Raw genomic sequence first — 14,684 nt, 5'->3', positions numbered from 1 at the left:
ATTAAAATAACAAAAAACAAAACACAGTTCGTTTGAAAAAAAAAGGAAAAATTAAAAAAACAGATACACAAAAAATAAAAAATAAAAAATAAAAAACCTTTATAAGATGAGCTGAACTAGTTCAGCGAAAAGGGAAACCAGACGGATACCAACTGAAGCTAGCTTCCGTCTGCGCGTATCCCTTGTCCTTGTTCTCCTCGAGGTCCTAACGCTCCTTCTCCTCCTCATGAAATGCCCTAAGGATTTTAGGGTAAGATACAAAACAGTTAGTAATGTTAAATAGAAAAGGGATAGTTTTTATAAAATGAGAAAAAAGCGAGAAACTAGAGAGAGACTAACCGTGATTGGATCTCAAACGGAGGCGCAGTGCATCTCGTGCGCGTGATTGCGGAGAAGAGGAAGGGGTTGTGCTGGGTCGATTCGCCGTAGCACGGGGACCGAGTAAATCGTGCCTCTCCGTGGCGGGGATAGGAAAGTTTTTCCCAGAGGCTCTGGGGAGAGCAGAAGCTCCGGCGGGGTTGGAACTGGGTCCGGTAGAACAACAAGCAGGGCGACCCAGCGTAGAAAGCAGTTCTTGTCTTTCACGGGTCGATAGCCGTATATTCTTTCCAGTCGAGCGTTGGAGCACTGGCGGAGACAAACTCGGCGAACTGGAAAAAAGAAACCTCTCAAAGTCTGCTAGATCTGGAAAGTTTGAGAAAAACGGGAAAGAGGGTAAATGTTTTGTTTTTCTAGCAAAAATAGCTGTTAAGAGTGAGAACAAGAATGAACCATACCATTTTGATCGAGAGAGTCAAAAAGAGAGGCGTTGAGCACACTTATTTCAGAGTCTAAAAAGAAATAACAACGAGTATTTAAAAACAGGAAAAACAGTCAAATATAAACATTATATGAGCAAGAGTAAGAACAACAAGGTACCTGAGGAGGACATGTTTGGCTGGTAATGTGTACTAAAGCACTTTTTAGCTCCGAGTGTTACACTCTCAGAAATAGAGGTACGAGAGAAGAACATTTTTGTACCTATAGGTACATTATTTTTAAATGTTCCCTTAAAAGTACAATACTGGTCTTTAAAAGTCCAGAAATGCCCCTTTAAAGGTTCAATTTGATATAAAGTACAAATCTGTACCATTTTGACCTGTACTGCAGTGACAGTGGCAGAATGTGGTAATGGGTCAGCATGGGCAAATCTGGATGGGCCTGGTTAATTGTAAAATTCATATGAGATGTGAGTGTGCTCATAAAAGCTACATGGTATAATCAAATCTGTTGGTCCTCTCCTCTGTAAATTTTCCTATGATGCAAAGAATATCTGTAACCTACCTTTGTGTAAGTTATGTTAAATTATATTTAAAAAAAAAACCCCACACACACAATGACATGCAGGCACAACCAAATGATGTTAAAAAAAACTGGTCCATTTCCATTTCATTAAGTTCCAGTTATAATTTTTAATGTTTTAAATCTTGGTTGTAGCCTTCAAAAACGTGAAATCATTTTACTGTTATGTTTGGCCATTTACTTTTTCGCTTTTACTACATCCTAGAATTGTTCATTAATTGTGAGGTTTTTATGGAATTTGCAACATCAAGTTAAACCGAGGTTCTTTGGAAGTTAAAATGTCAAGCAGATTTTTATGTTACGGTAACTACATTTTGTAAGTTACAAATATAGTTCGCCAAGACAGCATAACGGTTTCTAAACAACTGCGCATTAATACCACAATGTTGTATTTTCATGTGTCAAGTTCGCAATGCGCATTAATCCCAAAGGCTGAAAAACCAGCAGCGATAAGTGCTCCGCCTCCGCGCCGACTAGCGTTGACGCAGAAAATGACTCTCAGGGGTTATCGACGGAGGAGCCCCTCAAAAAGTTGATGGAAGAAGGCATTGATGTGTCAGACGACGAGGCGCAAAGGTTTTGAGGTAAGTCGGGTGTGATTTTGTGTTTTTATAAAAATTACAACGTGTAATTTTACAGTGGAGTTAGCAAAAGTCCGAAGAGCTAGATTTAAAATGGGTGAAAGCTAGCAGTTAGCTAAGTTTTAAACAAAGAAAGGTACAAATGTGGACTATTTAGACTGTTGGTGGAATGTTCAACGTCTGTCTGCCCGCCGTATTCGAGTGTTTTATCAATAAATAGTGACTAACCGTGTACAACAATGTAAAAAAATCAATAATTTCTCAAAACATGCTAGTATGTAAATATAGCTATTAACAAAATCGTTTTCTAAGCCAAATATATCGCATCTAACTTGTTTCCCGCTCAAAGGGATTTTAAACAATGGAAGGTACACATTTGTACCATTCCACCTACTTAGTGGGATTTTCGAATATGAGAGCTGTAAGCTCTGCACAGGGACAGTGTCTGCAAACACCTGTGATGCCAGCTAGCTGCTCGATCAGGGATCGATTTATAATTTCAAATAAACAAAATCAAGGAGGCAAATTGTGGGCAGCAAAAACAGACAAGATAGCCTAGGATTCTATTCTCCCGCAGAGTCGCTTGGATCTCAAAGAACCAGTCCAGAAAGAACAGAAGTACCGAAACAAAATAATTGGGACTCTTTATGAAATGCTGTCACAGTACACAATGTAAGGGTTCCTTTCTGAATAATTACATTAATTTCTTAATATTAATATTGCTGTTGTACGAGAGGCAGAGAACAAATGGTTAGCCCATCTGCCTCCCAATCTGGAGACCAGCGTTCGAGTCTGGCGTGACACATGGTTCCAATGAACTGGCAATAGTGGTAAAACCATACATCCTGTGTCTCCAGACCTTGTCTGGACTATGATATCCAAAGTGTTCATTTTCGAATTTGCTCAAGAGTAAATTAATAATTCAGGACTGCAGTCAATTAATTAATGAAGTTTGGGAGAGGTGTGGCTTTTTGTCCATGCCCATTTTTTCTAAAATTAAAATCAACTTTAGCTACATTGATTTGACATTGGTCTATAACATACTATTTACAGTAATAACAATATGATTAGAAGAATTGAAGAACATAAAAGCCCCCAGGAAAGGATAAGAGTAATCAGTGTGCTGTGGGTTGTTTTTCTTATGTTTGAAACAGGTACCCAACCCACTCAGACTACATCCAGGTCATCAAAGCCCATCAAAGATTGTGAAGTATCCTTTCTTAAGAGATGTACACGGAAATGGTTATGTGAGTACCTCTCCTTTTTTGTTTCTTTTATAGATTATATTAATATAAAGTAAGCATAATTAACTACTTATATACATTTGAAACAACTAGGACACCTGGCACGGCCAACTCAAGAGAAAGTTCAAAGCAGAACGGGCTCCCCTAATCAGCAACGAAGAAGTGAACCGGGTTAAAGAAAATTTTGGACGCACGCAGAAACATCGGACCACAGAGGAATCCAGCAGCTCCTATCTGAAGAGACTGAAGCCCTCTCTCGTAAGTCCTCACACCCTCAGCCTCTAAGAGCTAAGGTAACATATGTAGTCTTATTATGTTCACTGTAAAGCTAAAAGTAAACATTAATTGAAAGAAACATGTTAACAGATAACATTAACATAGAAAAAGGAACTTCACAGTTGATTTAACAAAAGTCTGCTCAACTTGCAATTCCTATTCAACATTATTGCATTTTTTTCCAAAGCATTTGGTGTACAAATTACTGCATTTCGAGTAACATTAACTTATCAGATTTTACTTATGATAATACTGATATCTGCTTTGACAAAGGATTCGTGCTTTGTGGGGGAAGATGCAGCCTTCATTGATGCTCATATCAAGGTGCTAAATGATCAGCACAAGAAGCTACATCCTGACACAGCACTGGTGAAAGACCGCATGACAAAAACCTTTGCATGGAGACGTCGAGAGGTAGCTGAAGGAATGTGTACTGTGGACCTATTAAAGAGATATCCATTCCTGGGGACATCTGCAGGGGTAAGAATTGTTAAGATGATTGGGGAAACAGCTAATGATTTTTTTGTCTCTAAATCTGATTATTTTTTTCTGTACTAACTGATTAATCAATCTGTTCATTATCTTTAGAATTTTTGTTCAAGGGTTAAAGCACTTTACATTTATCTCCAGTCTGTGTCTTTAAACATGTCAAAAGTTTAAATCCTCAATGTAAAATGTCATTCTTTTGTCTATTCTGCTCTTTTCATTTCCAGTTGTGTGATGAGGTTGATTTAATGCATCCCTGCCAAGACAACATCTGTCGCCGCTTTAGCGAAAACTTCACTGCTGTTCTTCAAAATGTTCTTCAAATGACCAAGGATTTGCCACTGAAGAAGGTCTACATGGAGGCAAGAGAGAATGCACTGGCTGAAGACATTACAGGTGCTAATTTGACCTCATACAAATAGTAAATTTTGTGACAATTCATTTGCTGTCAGTGCTGGGAGTTTTCTTCAGATAGGTTGCTTGTTGACTTTGAACATTCACTCAGCACAAGTGTCAGTGTGCCATTTTCATCTCTGCCAGGTGACTTACAGAATGCTCTGGAAATGAACAAAAGTTTTACAGATGTGCATTTACAGGATAAAGTGCTTCAGCGTCTGTCTGCTATATCTGTCAGCAGTGTCAAATATGAACTTGAGGATGTTTTTGTAGTTGGCCATGTGCACACTGAAGCCATACCTATATTCTTTAAAATCAAGTATATTTTGAATGTTGATACTTGTTGGGTATTGTGTGGGAAACTGTTACTTCCTTGCACTTTATGAATGTCATTTCCATGCTTACCAAGTGGCAGTTGACAATGACTGGATCCTGTTCAATCCAGGAAATGAATTAGACTTTCAAGCTCTAGACACCTATTTAGTTTATGATAGGCTGTTTGTGTCCTTGAGGTATTCTGTGTGACGTGATTGCAAGCACATTTTCCACTTTGTCTATATATATGGCATATATGTATATATATATATTCTGGCTTGATGAAGTAGAGCAAAACATTTGTGTGCACAGTTTTTTTTTTTAAGTACATGCCATCTCTGTGATCCGTCAAAACATTGTGTTCAGGTGTTTAATGTCTTTTTGTGATTGTTTACTTTTTTTAAATGAATGTATTTTTCTTGACATGTCCTATGGCAATATACGAATGTAATCAAGGATGTATTCCTGTGGTTGTTTAAATGCTTTGATGTGATTCTTTTATCGAAAATAAATGGTTAAATAACCAAATATTTTGGACTATTGGGGGTACATTTTTGTCTCTTTAGGTACGAAATAGGTTGTCGCTGGGGGGGTACCCTCATAGGTACCCTATTGTACCCTTTTCAAGGGAACATTTCTGTACTATAGTTTGAAGGTACATTTATGTCTTAGGAAAGTACATGATTGTACTTCAGATGGTACAACTTCATAAGGTACAAAAATGTACCAAGCCTAAAGGGTACAGAGATGTCCCACAAAAAGGAACACCCCCAGCGACAAGCATTTGTACCCTTTTTGGTACACTTTGGTACCCCTATTTCTGAGAGTGTAGAGGCTAGCTTATATATATTTTAAAAAGTGTATTACAGGTGTTACAGAGCCTATTTGCATGTCTTTTGAAGATGAAAAAGCTTTTTGAGAGAAATCGTTAAAAGGAAAGTGTAAAACTTACCGTTTTGATATGGATATAAGGAAAAAGGCGCAAGCTGTTGTCGAAATCGGTGGGTCCTTTGCGAATTCGCAAGCAGCCTAAGCGGCGCCAGTTGTTAGTATGCCTGAAGTCAGAAGTCTTGTGGGAGAGCGCCGGCAGTCTTAACCTCAGCGGGAGATCGTAAAAATCAGACCTGGAGCCGATTGGCTAACCGGGGTGCGAAGGGAGCCGCACCATTGTTCTGTGATTGGCAGCGGGGCTAAGTTAGGCGGAGTTGGTCTCTGGCGGAAATTTTCAAACTAGGTAAGCAGTATTCGCCATTTGAGCGAGGAGAGAACAGGCAGGGAAAAATTGTGCTCTGGTAGCGGATCGATTAAGAGGAAAGGGAGAACTTAGCTGGTAAGAGGGATCGTTTTGAAGAAAAGAGACTAAGCAGGATTTTTCCCCTGTTTCCGAAATATAAGGTTTTTGGGAATAAAAGGGGTAGCAGGGTTTTCAGGAGTTTTCCCCTGGTTATTTAGTCTAAGGATCAGGGTGAATTTGAGACAAAGGACGAAGGGTTTTTTTGAGGTGTTTTTGGAGAAAACGCAGAGGATTTTTTTAAGGAGTTTTTGCTTCAGGATTTTTCCCCTGTTTTCGAACATAAGGAAGGTTTTTTGGGAATAGAGGGGTAGCCTATCGGGGGTTTTTGGAGAAAAAGAGTTTTTTATGTTGGGAGCGGGGGTGCGGGATGGGGTAGGATCCGTGGAGGGACAAAAGACTAAGGATTTTTCCAGGATTTTTCCCCTGTTTTCGAATATAAGGAATTTGGGACTAGAGGGGAACCCTAGCGGGGGTTTTTTGGAGAAAAAAAGAGTTTTTATGTTGGGAGCAGGGGTGCGTTTTTGGGGGATCGCGAGACTTTTTAGTTTTTTTAACGATTCTGAGTTTAATTCAAAATCGCCTTGTTCGGATTAAACAAATGCATATAAATTGAAATAAAGTTTTCCCCCAAGGCATGCAGCCTGTAGTTCTGGCCATACTGAACGTTACAAAGCACAAGTTTTAACTAAACATTTTCACTTTTTACTATGTATTAACAGGTTTTCACACATAAGCACTGAGCTCGAAAAAACACAAAGTCCGGGACACAGGCGCGCGCACGTGCGCCCTGACACACAGCCTCGGGCACGCGCCCTCGCACACACGCTGAGCCACCACCAGATGGCGTTTTTTAAGCATAAAAAATTAAAACCTTTTTTTTTTATTGGATTAAAAAAAATAAAAGAATGCTATTTGATATATAAGAAACTTAAATAATCAATTAGTTAGGGTTAGGGGGAAAAGCAATGAGCTATGAACTAGCATATTTTTATGAATATCATATTTTATGAATATCATATTTTTATGAATATCATATTTTTATGAATATCATATTTTTATGAATATCATATTTTTATTACTTCCTTTATTACTTTATTACTTCCTAGGGCCATAAATCACTCTAGGGGGTCATAAATCACTGAGTTTGACATAAGGGGTATAATATCACTCTCTGTTATATCTGGGACTCTCCACCATTTGACCTTAGAACTGAAGAAGCCTCTCGGATGAGAGGTGAAACGTCTTCAAGTAACTTAAAGAAGTCCAGACGCTTTTCTTTGCAAGCTCCTTTGACCTCTACAACTAACAAAAACATGAGAAAACTGTAATCAAAGAAAAAGGCAGTCCACCCCTACATGCTCATGTGTAAAACAAACATCACTAGACAGGTAACATAAAGTCTGCCAGTTAGGATGGGCCGAGGATGAATGGCTGGCCGTCCATGGCGGTGTCATCAAATACGTTGTCTCCCGGTATTTAGCCAATCCGCAGGAACTGTCCCCTGGATCCACCAATGACGAGAAGGCACCTGCACACTTAAATTTGCATATGAGAAACAACATTAAGACAGCAGATATTCATATGAGAAAAGAAAATGTGTTTGGCAATATAGTATAATGACTGCTTTTTTATGATCTTATCAAATACTCTGGGTATTCACTCAAATGTTTTCCTCTCTGTCTCACTATTCACTCATAAAAAACACAGGTATTGTGACAAGATGTCCACTAGAACTGAAGATGACAAGAAAGAAGAAAGGAGAGGCGTGGTATGGAAATATAAGCTACCGTGACTATAAAGAAGAGCTAAAAAAGCCTTCACTTGTGGAGAAAAAGATTCGGGAAGGTACAGCGTGAAGTATTCTTAAATGTCACTGTTATTGATGGGAGCAGAAGATAGGCTAGTTAAACTTATTGTTTAGGTGTGACTCAAACCAAATCCTCTTTTCAGCACAAGATAAACTGGTGGGGAATGGGAATGGGATCAGCAATGACCTCATCAGTCTGGAGATTGCTTCCCCTAATGTCCCAGATCTGACACTCATCGACCTGCCTGGCATCACCAGGGTGGCTGTCAGTGGACAATCAGAGGACATTGGTGAACAGGTAGCATTTGGAGCTCTGGTGGTAGAATGCATCAAGTCAGATTAAAATACAGCTCAATTCATCCCTGTCACATGTTTGCTGTTTTACTTTTGATTTTTAGAAAAGCAAGAAAGACCCCATCATAAATATATGCATGATTGCTATCAGTACAGCCCACAGAACACTATCCAAACCACAGCTCAATAATATAATCATATGATATATTTCTCTTGTGAAAAAAATGAAAAGTATGGCTGCGATCTTTAATGGGTATTATATTCATTCACAACTTGATTTGAACAATCCTAATTTGGGCACTCCATTTCGTAGATTGATATTTGTTAGTTACAAGCTAATACTTTCAGATAAAACAACTGATCCAGAATAACATCAGAAAACAAGAAACCATAAGCTTGGTGGTTGTTCCATGCAACGTGGACATTGCAACCACAGAGGCTTTGAGGATGGCACAGCAGGTGGATCCTGAAGGAGAGAGGACGTTGGGTAACTAAAACTGATTTTAAAAAGCGCCACCTGGCTTATAAGCAAATGTCTCTCTTAGGTCATTTATTCTCTATCCACTGAATAAATATAGTTACTATGTATGCTTACTGCATACATTTATCATGTTGGTTCTGTTTTCACTGGTGAGGAAACTGTTGAATCTCATTTAATATTTTTATTAGTTTGTCACAAGTTTGTTGCATGTTGTATATAGCGCTTTGAGTACTCTGTGAGAGTAGAAAAGCGCTATATAAGAATCAGTCCATTTACCATTTACAATGTGAGCAATATTTAATGGCTGGCACCAAGCTCTGACTGGAGCTCATTAATGATTACTATCATCATCATTATCCAGCTGGTTTTCTCATAAGGTGGGGAATCCAACACTATCTCTCTGTGTCAGGTATCTTGACTAAACCTGACCTGGTGGACAAAGGCACAGAAGAGAACGTGGTTAAAATTGTCCATAATGAAGTCATCCCGCTGAAGAAGGGCTACATGGTGGTCAAATGCAGGGGTCAGAAGGAGATCACAGAGAAGGTTTCACTTTCTGAAGCACTAAAAAATGAGGAAGCCTTCTTCGAAGAGCATGCCCATTTCCAGTAAGTTTGCTCTTTTTGGAAATTATGCAAACAAGTGTTTGTGGTGTGTTAGGCTGTGTTGCTTATACTCTAACCTTTTGTTTGTGCTATAGGACTCTCTTTGATGAGGGTCAGGCCACTGTTCCTAAACTGGCAGAAAAACTCACTCTTGAACTGGTGCATCATATTCAGGTGAGTACTTATTACTGTTTTACCTTTGTAGGTCACTGGGGAGAGCTTTAACCCACTCCAGCTTTGATGTGATTTGTCCATGTGATTTGTAGAAATCTCTGCCACGGCTTGATGACCAGATACAAAAGAAACTTAAACAAACTCGGGCAAACCTGGACAAATTAAGCAATGGACCCCCATCTGATGCAATTGAGAGGCTTGGTTTCCTCATTGATGTAAGTTCACCAGTTTTTTTAGGAGACAAAAAAATGCCAGCTGCAGGTTTTGCACCTCCTAAACAAAAGTGTAAGAAAAATGAATATGAGCTTCTGGAAACAACATGTCCTGTTCTTTGAAACCATTCCTTGTTAGAGAGTGTCAGCATTCACACAGGATGCTATCAGTCTCACCAAAGGTGAAGAATTAAAATGTGGATACAAGTCCAGCATCTTTTCCATACTGAGAACTCAGTTTGCAGTATGGAAGGAAGCCATAGAGACCTCTGGAACAAATTGTAAGTTAATTTAAAAGTTGTTAATTAGTTACCTCTAATATACCTACTGTTAAAAGATGAAATTATTAATACTATTATTTTTTCCCACCACAACTACAACCATATTATAGTCAACCGGAATATTCAGAGAGAGGTTTCTCAATATGAACGAAAGTACCGTGGAAGAGAGCTCCCAGGGTTTATCAACTACAAGACGTTTGAGGCCATGATCCAGGAACAGATCAAACAGCTGGAGGAGCCTGCTGTCCAGAAACTCAAAGATGTGTCAGGCATGTTTTTTATGATACCACAATCATTGAAAGTCATCACAGAACATGTTACTTTGCAGGTATTCTTTCATTTTCTAATTTTATATATTGATAATTTTCTCTTTTTAGAGCTTGTGAAGAAGGAGCTCTTTGAGTTGGCACAGAGCAGCCTGGTTGGCTTTCCTAACCTCATCAGAACAGCAATGGTAACATCTCCTTTGCTGCTTGTTGTATATTTATTACTAAACACTGATAAATATGTACTGACATTTTCTGTGTGATTTAGCTGAAGATTGAAGACATCAGAACTAAACGGGAAGCTGAAGCAGAGGCCATACTGAGGATGCAGTTTCAGATGGAGCTGATCGTTTACACTCAGGACACAACATACAGCAAGATGTTAGCAAAGGGGAAGAGGGAAGAAAAAGAGGAGGCTGTAAATTCCCTGGTGAACAATAATAGCAGTGGGGCCACCCTGAAAGAGATGCTGAAACACCTTAAATCCTATTACCAAGTAAATGTTACTGAAACTCTGTTTTTTATGTTTGCATTTAAAAACATGATATAGTACATAAACTCTTGCCATGTCAAAAGATACATCCCACTGACGTTTTCAATATAAGAGAAAAAGTAGACTCTTTGAAACTGTGACTACAGATAAGCAACAACAAAAAGAAAAGAACAAAACTAAAACTAAAGCTGAAATTTAGAATTTATACAGTTAAATGAAATGAACACCTGTTCTATTTATGACACAGTCACATAAAGCAACAAACAGGAAATTTGGGTTAGAGCCTGAATTTGCTCACTGCCCCAACAAATTCAGCTTGATGGGACAAAAATGGGCCACAAAGTAGAAACAAATCCAGTTTATCTGCCCATGGACATCGGTACAGAAGCAAATCTCTTACTTAGAGATGTTTGGCCTCAGTAACAGTAACAATGTTAGTTTGTTCCGCCTAATAATTTATTAATACAGAATAAATGTTTTAATGTCTTCTCAAAGCCAGGTCCAAATTCAGGTCTGACAGTATTAGAGACACCAACAATATTTTTGTGATGGCGGCACATGAAGGATTTAGCTTTTTAGCGCATCCCTATTATCTGCTGGGAGGGTGGTTTTAGTCTTTGTTTTATTTTGTTTTAAGAATATTACTCAACTTTATTAAGTCTTAGTCTGGTATGACTTTTTTTCTGTTTTTCCTTAGATGTGAACACAATGGTTACAAAATATCGAAATGTTCTATTATTTTGTTCACAGCTAATAATTTAATACAAAACAACAACCATGTTCAAATTCTGACATATTACAGACCGTAACAAACAAAAGCTTTTTACATCCTTATTTCTGTCTTCTCCACTCACAGATTGCTGGTCAGCGTCTTGCTGACCAGATCCCCCTGGTGATCCGCTATCAGATGCTGCAGCAGTTTGCCAACCAGCTGCAGAGGGAGATGCTGCAGATGCTTCAGGATAAGGAGAGAAAAGAGTCCCTGCTTCAAGAGGACATTGGGACAAAAATTCAAAGGGAACGACTTCAGAACGGCCTTAAACGCCTCTCAAACGGCCGCCTTTTGTTGACTGAGTTTAGTATGAACACATTCAACTTCAGCTCAGCACAAGGGCAAAGCTTAAAACCAGATTTCTAACCTGACAAACAAAATGATGGACGTCACTTCATAGAATCATAGAAATATTTCCCCAGCATTCGCTTTGCTATACATTTTGAGTGCCTTTATTATAGATTGTAATTGTTTAGTGTGTGTGTACATGTATATATATATATAATATACCATCTTAAAGGATCATACGCATGTATGTTGCTGTTGCAGAAGGATATTTTTTGTTTATTAAAAAGGTTTTAAATGTGTGAGAAAAATCACTGGTAATAGTATGCACTCCATGTGCTATTTTGTTATATTGTGTGTTACAGTTTGCGTATACATTAACGGGGGAAATGAATAACTAAAATAAAGTGAGACATATACTAAAAGGCTGAATTTTTTGAAAGTGACATTTTTTTCTGCAGAAATATGATCAGAATGTATTAAAAGAACATTTCTCAACAACAGATTCATCTTCAAACTGGTACAGCCCCCAAATAAATTAGATTAGTTATACCACTGTACAAAAAATGGAAACAGATACCAATTCACAATGACAGGCTTGGTATTATTTGCCTTCCACCCTCTAACCTTTGTGCCATCCTTAAAGTTTTTTGGTCATATGAATGAAACTGTTGCCAGAAATTATGGGGAGGATAAAGTTGTTCTGAGCCCCCTTTTTAAAAATATTTTCTACTCATTAAAACATCACCATGAACTACATAATGTTAATAAAATATGCAGCAAAGGCTAGATAGAAAACAATACCTTAAATCCTGACAAGTGGCCTGATCCTCAAATGCCTCAGAGTGGTTATTCCACTGCCTACGGTTCTCTTAATCCTTTACTTTGCAAAGGTGAACTGAAAACCAAGCATGTGTTGGACATTATCCTTTACTTCTACTCAAAAAGAACAAATTGTGTTTACAGCTGTAATCAGTCTGCAGTTTTTGTTACTTTCAATACCTTGAAAACTGAATCTTGTCCTTCAATGCAGTTGCCATACATAAAACAAGAGACCAACATTTCCTAACGCATGTTTATGTTCATGGTTTCAGGATTTTGTGCATTTGTGTGACTTACACAATATCTGCACAATAAACATGTGATTCCAAAACCCTGCAGGTTTTTCTGGTTTGGTGACAATCTATTTCAGTAGATGTTTACAGATTACAAACTCAGATCCCAACTTTAATTTATGCTGCATTTATATTATTTCAGGATGAGATCAGTTATTAATTTGAGAAATAAAACTTTGGATTTATCTATTTCAGTTGCATTTGACTCAAAATAATTGGTTTATTTTTTATGAGAGCCAAGAATCTTTTTTTCTCCTTTTTTGTGTATTTCCATGGCATTGCTAAACGACATAAAATTAGTGTACTTCAGTTTGCTTTGCAACATTTTTCACAAAAACATCATTCAGCATCTCATCAATACCTGGTTTAAGAACTCTAAAACATATTGGAGCATTGTACATTTAAGCTTTAAATTTCCAGTCTAGTATTTGAAATAATAATAATAATAATGGATTGGATTTATATAGCTCTTTTCAAGGCACCCAAAGCACTTTACAATGCCACTATTCATTCACTCTCACATTCACACACTGGTGGAGGCAAGCTACAGTTGTAGCCACAGCTGACAGAAGCGAGGCTGCCATATCGTGCCATCGGCCCCTCTGGCCAACACCAGTAGGCGGTAGGTTAAGTGTCTTGCCCAAGGACACAACGACCAGGGAGTCCAGGGATCGAACCGGCGACCTTCCGGTTACAGATACGCTTCCCAACCCCCTGAGCCACGGTCGCCCTTGTTTAATTCCTTCCAGCTAAAAATCTAAAAAACATTGTTGGTGCTTCATGGCAAGCAAAAATCATATACAAATAATTTTGTCCATATTTGTTAAAGTTATTTTAAGTTAAGTTACAGCCTGTGGGTAGAAACTTTTATTGAGGCTGCTTTTGACCTGATCGACCTGTAAGGAGGGTAAAAAGTGAGTGTCCAGGGTGCGAGGGGTCCTTGATGATGATGCTGGCATTCCGCTCGAGTCTGCCAGCATAAATGTCTCTGAGGGGAGTGAAGCACCAGTTGCCCACTCTGCCACCCTCACTACCCACTGCAGTTTTCTCTTGACCTCCACAGTACAGCAGTTGAACCAGAGTGTACAGCAGTAGGTCAGAGGGCTCTTGATGGTGGAGCTGTAGAAGTTGATTAGCAGTTTTTCGGGTAATTGTGCCTGACGCAACTTCCTGAGAAAGTAAAGCCTTTGTTGTGCTTTTCCTACCTGGTGGGAAATGTTTATGGACTAGGTAAGGTCGGCTGAGATATGGACACTGAGGAACTTAAAGCTTTCTACCTTTTCTACTTCCTCCCTGTCAATGTAGAGGGAGGAGTGCTCAGATCGCTTTGTTCTTCTTGTGTCGATTACTATCTCCTTGGTCTTGGCTGTGTTCAGATGTAGGTTGTTGTTGTCACACTATCACTTCAGATGCTCTCTGTAGACTAAATCTTTGTACTCGATTTTATAATGGTGTTACTGGTATGAATTGGAGAAAAAGTAAATGGGTAAAAAGTGAATATAACAGGGGACTGAGGACACATCCCTGTGGAACGCCTACATTCAGAATGAGGGTGGAGGTGGTGTGCTCTCCCATCCTGACGATCTAGGGTCTATCGCTCAGGAAATCCAAAATCCAGGTGCACAAAGAGCGGAGTCCTCAGTTCCTTAGTTTTTTAACCAGTTGTGGGGTTGAACTGTAATGAAAGCAGAGATGGAGTTCACAAACAGCATTCTCACATAAGTGTTACGGCTGTCCAGATGTGTGAGGCTAAACGTACTAAACCCCTTAAAATAGTAAAACTTATACTGAAGTAAAAATCTGAGATTAATGAAATAGTACAAAAATAATATACAATCTGGTCCTTCTGAAGGCAGGAGAAACGAAAGACTAGGAAACAAAACCTGTATTATACTTTCGATTTAGCCCAGTCTCCATCAGTGCTTGCTCTATCTTTAACATATACATCCGGCATGTGACCGCTAGG

The 14,684-nt window shown here is 38.7% G+C and overlaps 2 protein-coding genes and 2 long non-coding RNA genes across 4 annotated transcripts in view; 3 read left to right on the top strand and 1 right to left on the bottom strand.

The window, feature by feature from the left end:
- Positions 1 to 11,726, top strand: part of LOC102794957 (interferon-induced GTP-binding protein Mx-like) — a 29,456-nt gene extending 17,730 nt beyond the window's left edge. The window contains exons 2-12 of the mRNA XM_087840608.1: positions 7,641 to 7,778; positions 7,884 to 8,038; positions 8,383 to 8,521; positions 8,925 to 9,123; positions 9,216 to 9,294; positions 9,387 to 9,509; positions 9,646 to 9,787; positions 9,898 to 10,056; positions 10,165 to 10,241; positions 10,322 to 10,549; positions 11,403 to 11,726. Coding sequence (XP_087696734.1) covers positions 7,641 to 7,778; positions 7,884 to 8,038; positions 8,383 to 8,521; positions 8,925 to 9,123; positions 9,216 to 9,294; positions 9,387 to 9,509; positions 9,646 to 9,787; positions 9,898 to 10,056; positions 10,165 to 10,241; positions 10,322 to 10,549; positions 11,403 to 11,684 — 1,721 coding nt within the window. The 3' untranslated portion in view covers positions 11,685 to 11,726. The remainder of the gene's footprint in view (positions 1 to 7,640; positions 7,779 to 7,883; positions 8,039 to 8,382; positions 8,522 to 8,924; positions 9,124 to 9,215; positions 9,295 to 9,386; positions 9,510 to 9,645; positions 9,788 to 9,897; positions 10,057 to 10,164; positions 10,242 to 10,321; positions 10,550 to 11,402) is intronic.
- On the bottom strand, positions 75 to 7,130 carry LOC148102719 (uncharacterized). The gene is made up of 5 exons (XM_087841178.1): positions 7,102 to 7,130; positions 5,592 to 5,668; positions 777 to 830; positions 340 to 684; positions 75 to 236 (listed from the first exon to the last, which is right to left on the bottom strand). The coding sequence occupies exons 1-5, from the start codon at positions 7,128 to 7,130 to the stop codon at positions 100 to 102; spliced, it is 642 nt and encodes a 213-aa protein (XP_087697304.1). The 3' UTR covers positions 75 to 99.
- Positions 1,825 to 3,339, top strand: LOC148102721 (uncharacterized). Its single transcript, XR_015719031.1, has 3 exons — positions 1,825 to 1,925; positions 3,077 to 3,169; positions 3,260 to 3,339. It is a non-coding gene; the product is annotated as an uncharacterized LOC148102721 (long non-coding RNA).
- LOC148102720 (uncharacterized) lies at positions 3,360 to 4,502 on the top strand. Its single transcript, XR_015719030.1, has 3 exons — positions 3,360 to 3,424; positions 3,716 to 3,922; positions 4,156 to 4,502. It is a non-coding gene; the product is annotated as an uncharacterized LOC148102720 (long non-coding RNA).
- Positions 11,727 to 14,684: the final 2,958 nt, after the last annotated feature.

Source organism: Neolamprologus brichardi, chromosome 5 (genome assembly GCF_056152115.1).
Source record: "Neolamprologus brichardi isolate AB-2024 chromosome 5, ASM5615211v1, whole genome shotgun sequence".
NCBI lineage: Eukaryota > Metazoa > Chordata > Actinopteri > Cichliformes > Cichlidae > Neolamprologus > Neolamprologus brichardi.
The sequence above is the reverse complement of the archived record's forward strand: the minus strand, read 5'-3'. Positions and strand labels throughout refer to the sequence as shown.

Coding starts and splice junctions, on each gene's coding strand:
- LOC148102719 (XM_087841178.1), bottom strand. CDS start 7,130: ATGGTGGAGAGTCCCAGATATAACAGAGA. Junction 5,669..7,101: donor AGTCCCAGATATAACAGAGA/GTGATATTATAC, acceptor GGCGCCGCTTAG/GCTGCTTGCGAATTCGCAAA. Junction 831..5,591: donor CTTATATCCATATCAAAACG/GTAAGTTTTACA, acceptor ATTTCTTTTTAG/ACTCTGAAATAAGTGTGCTC.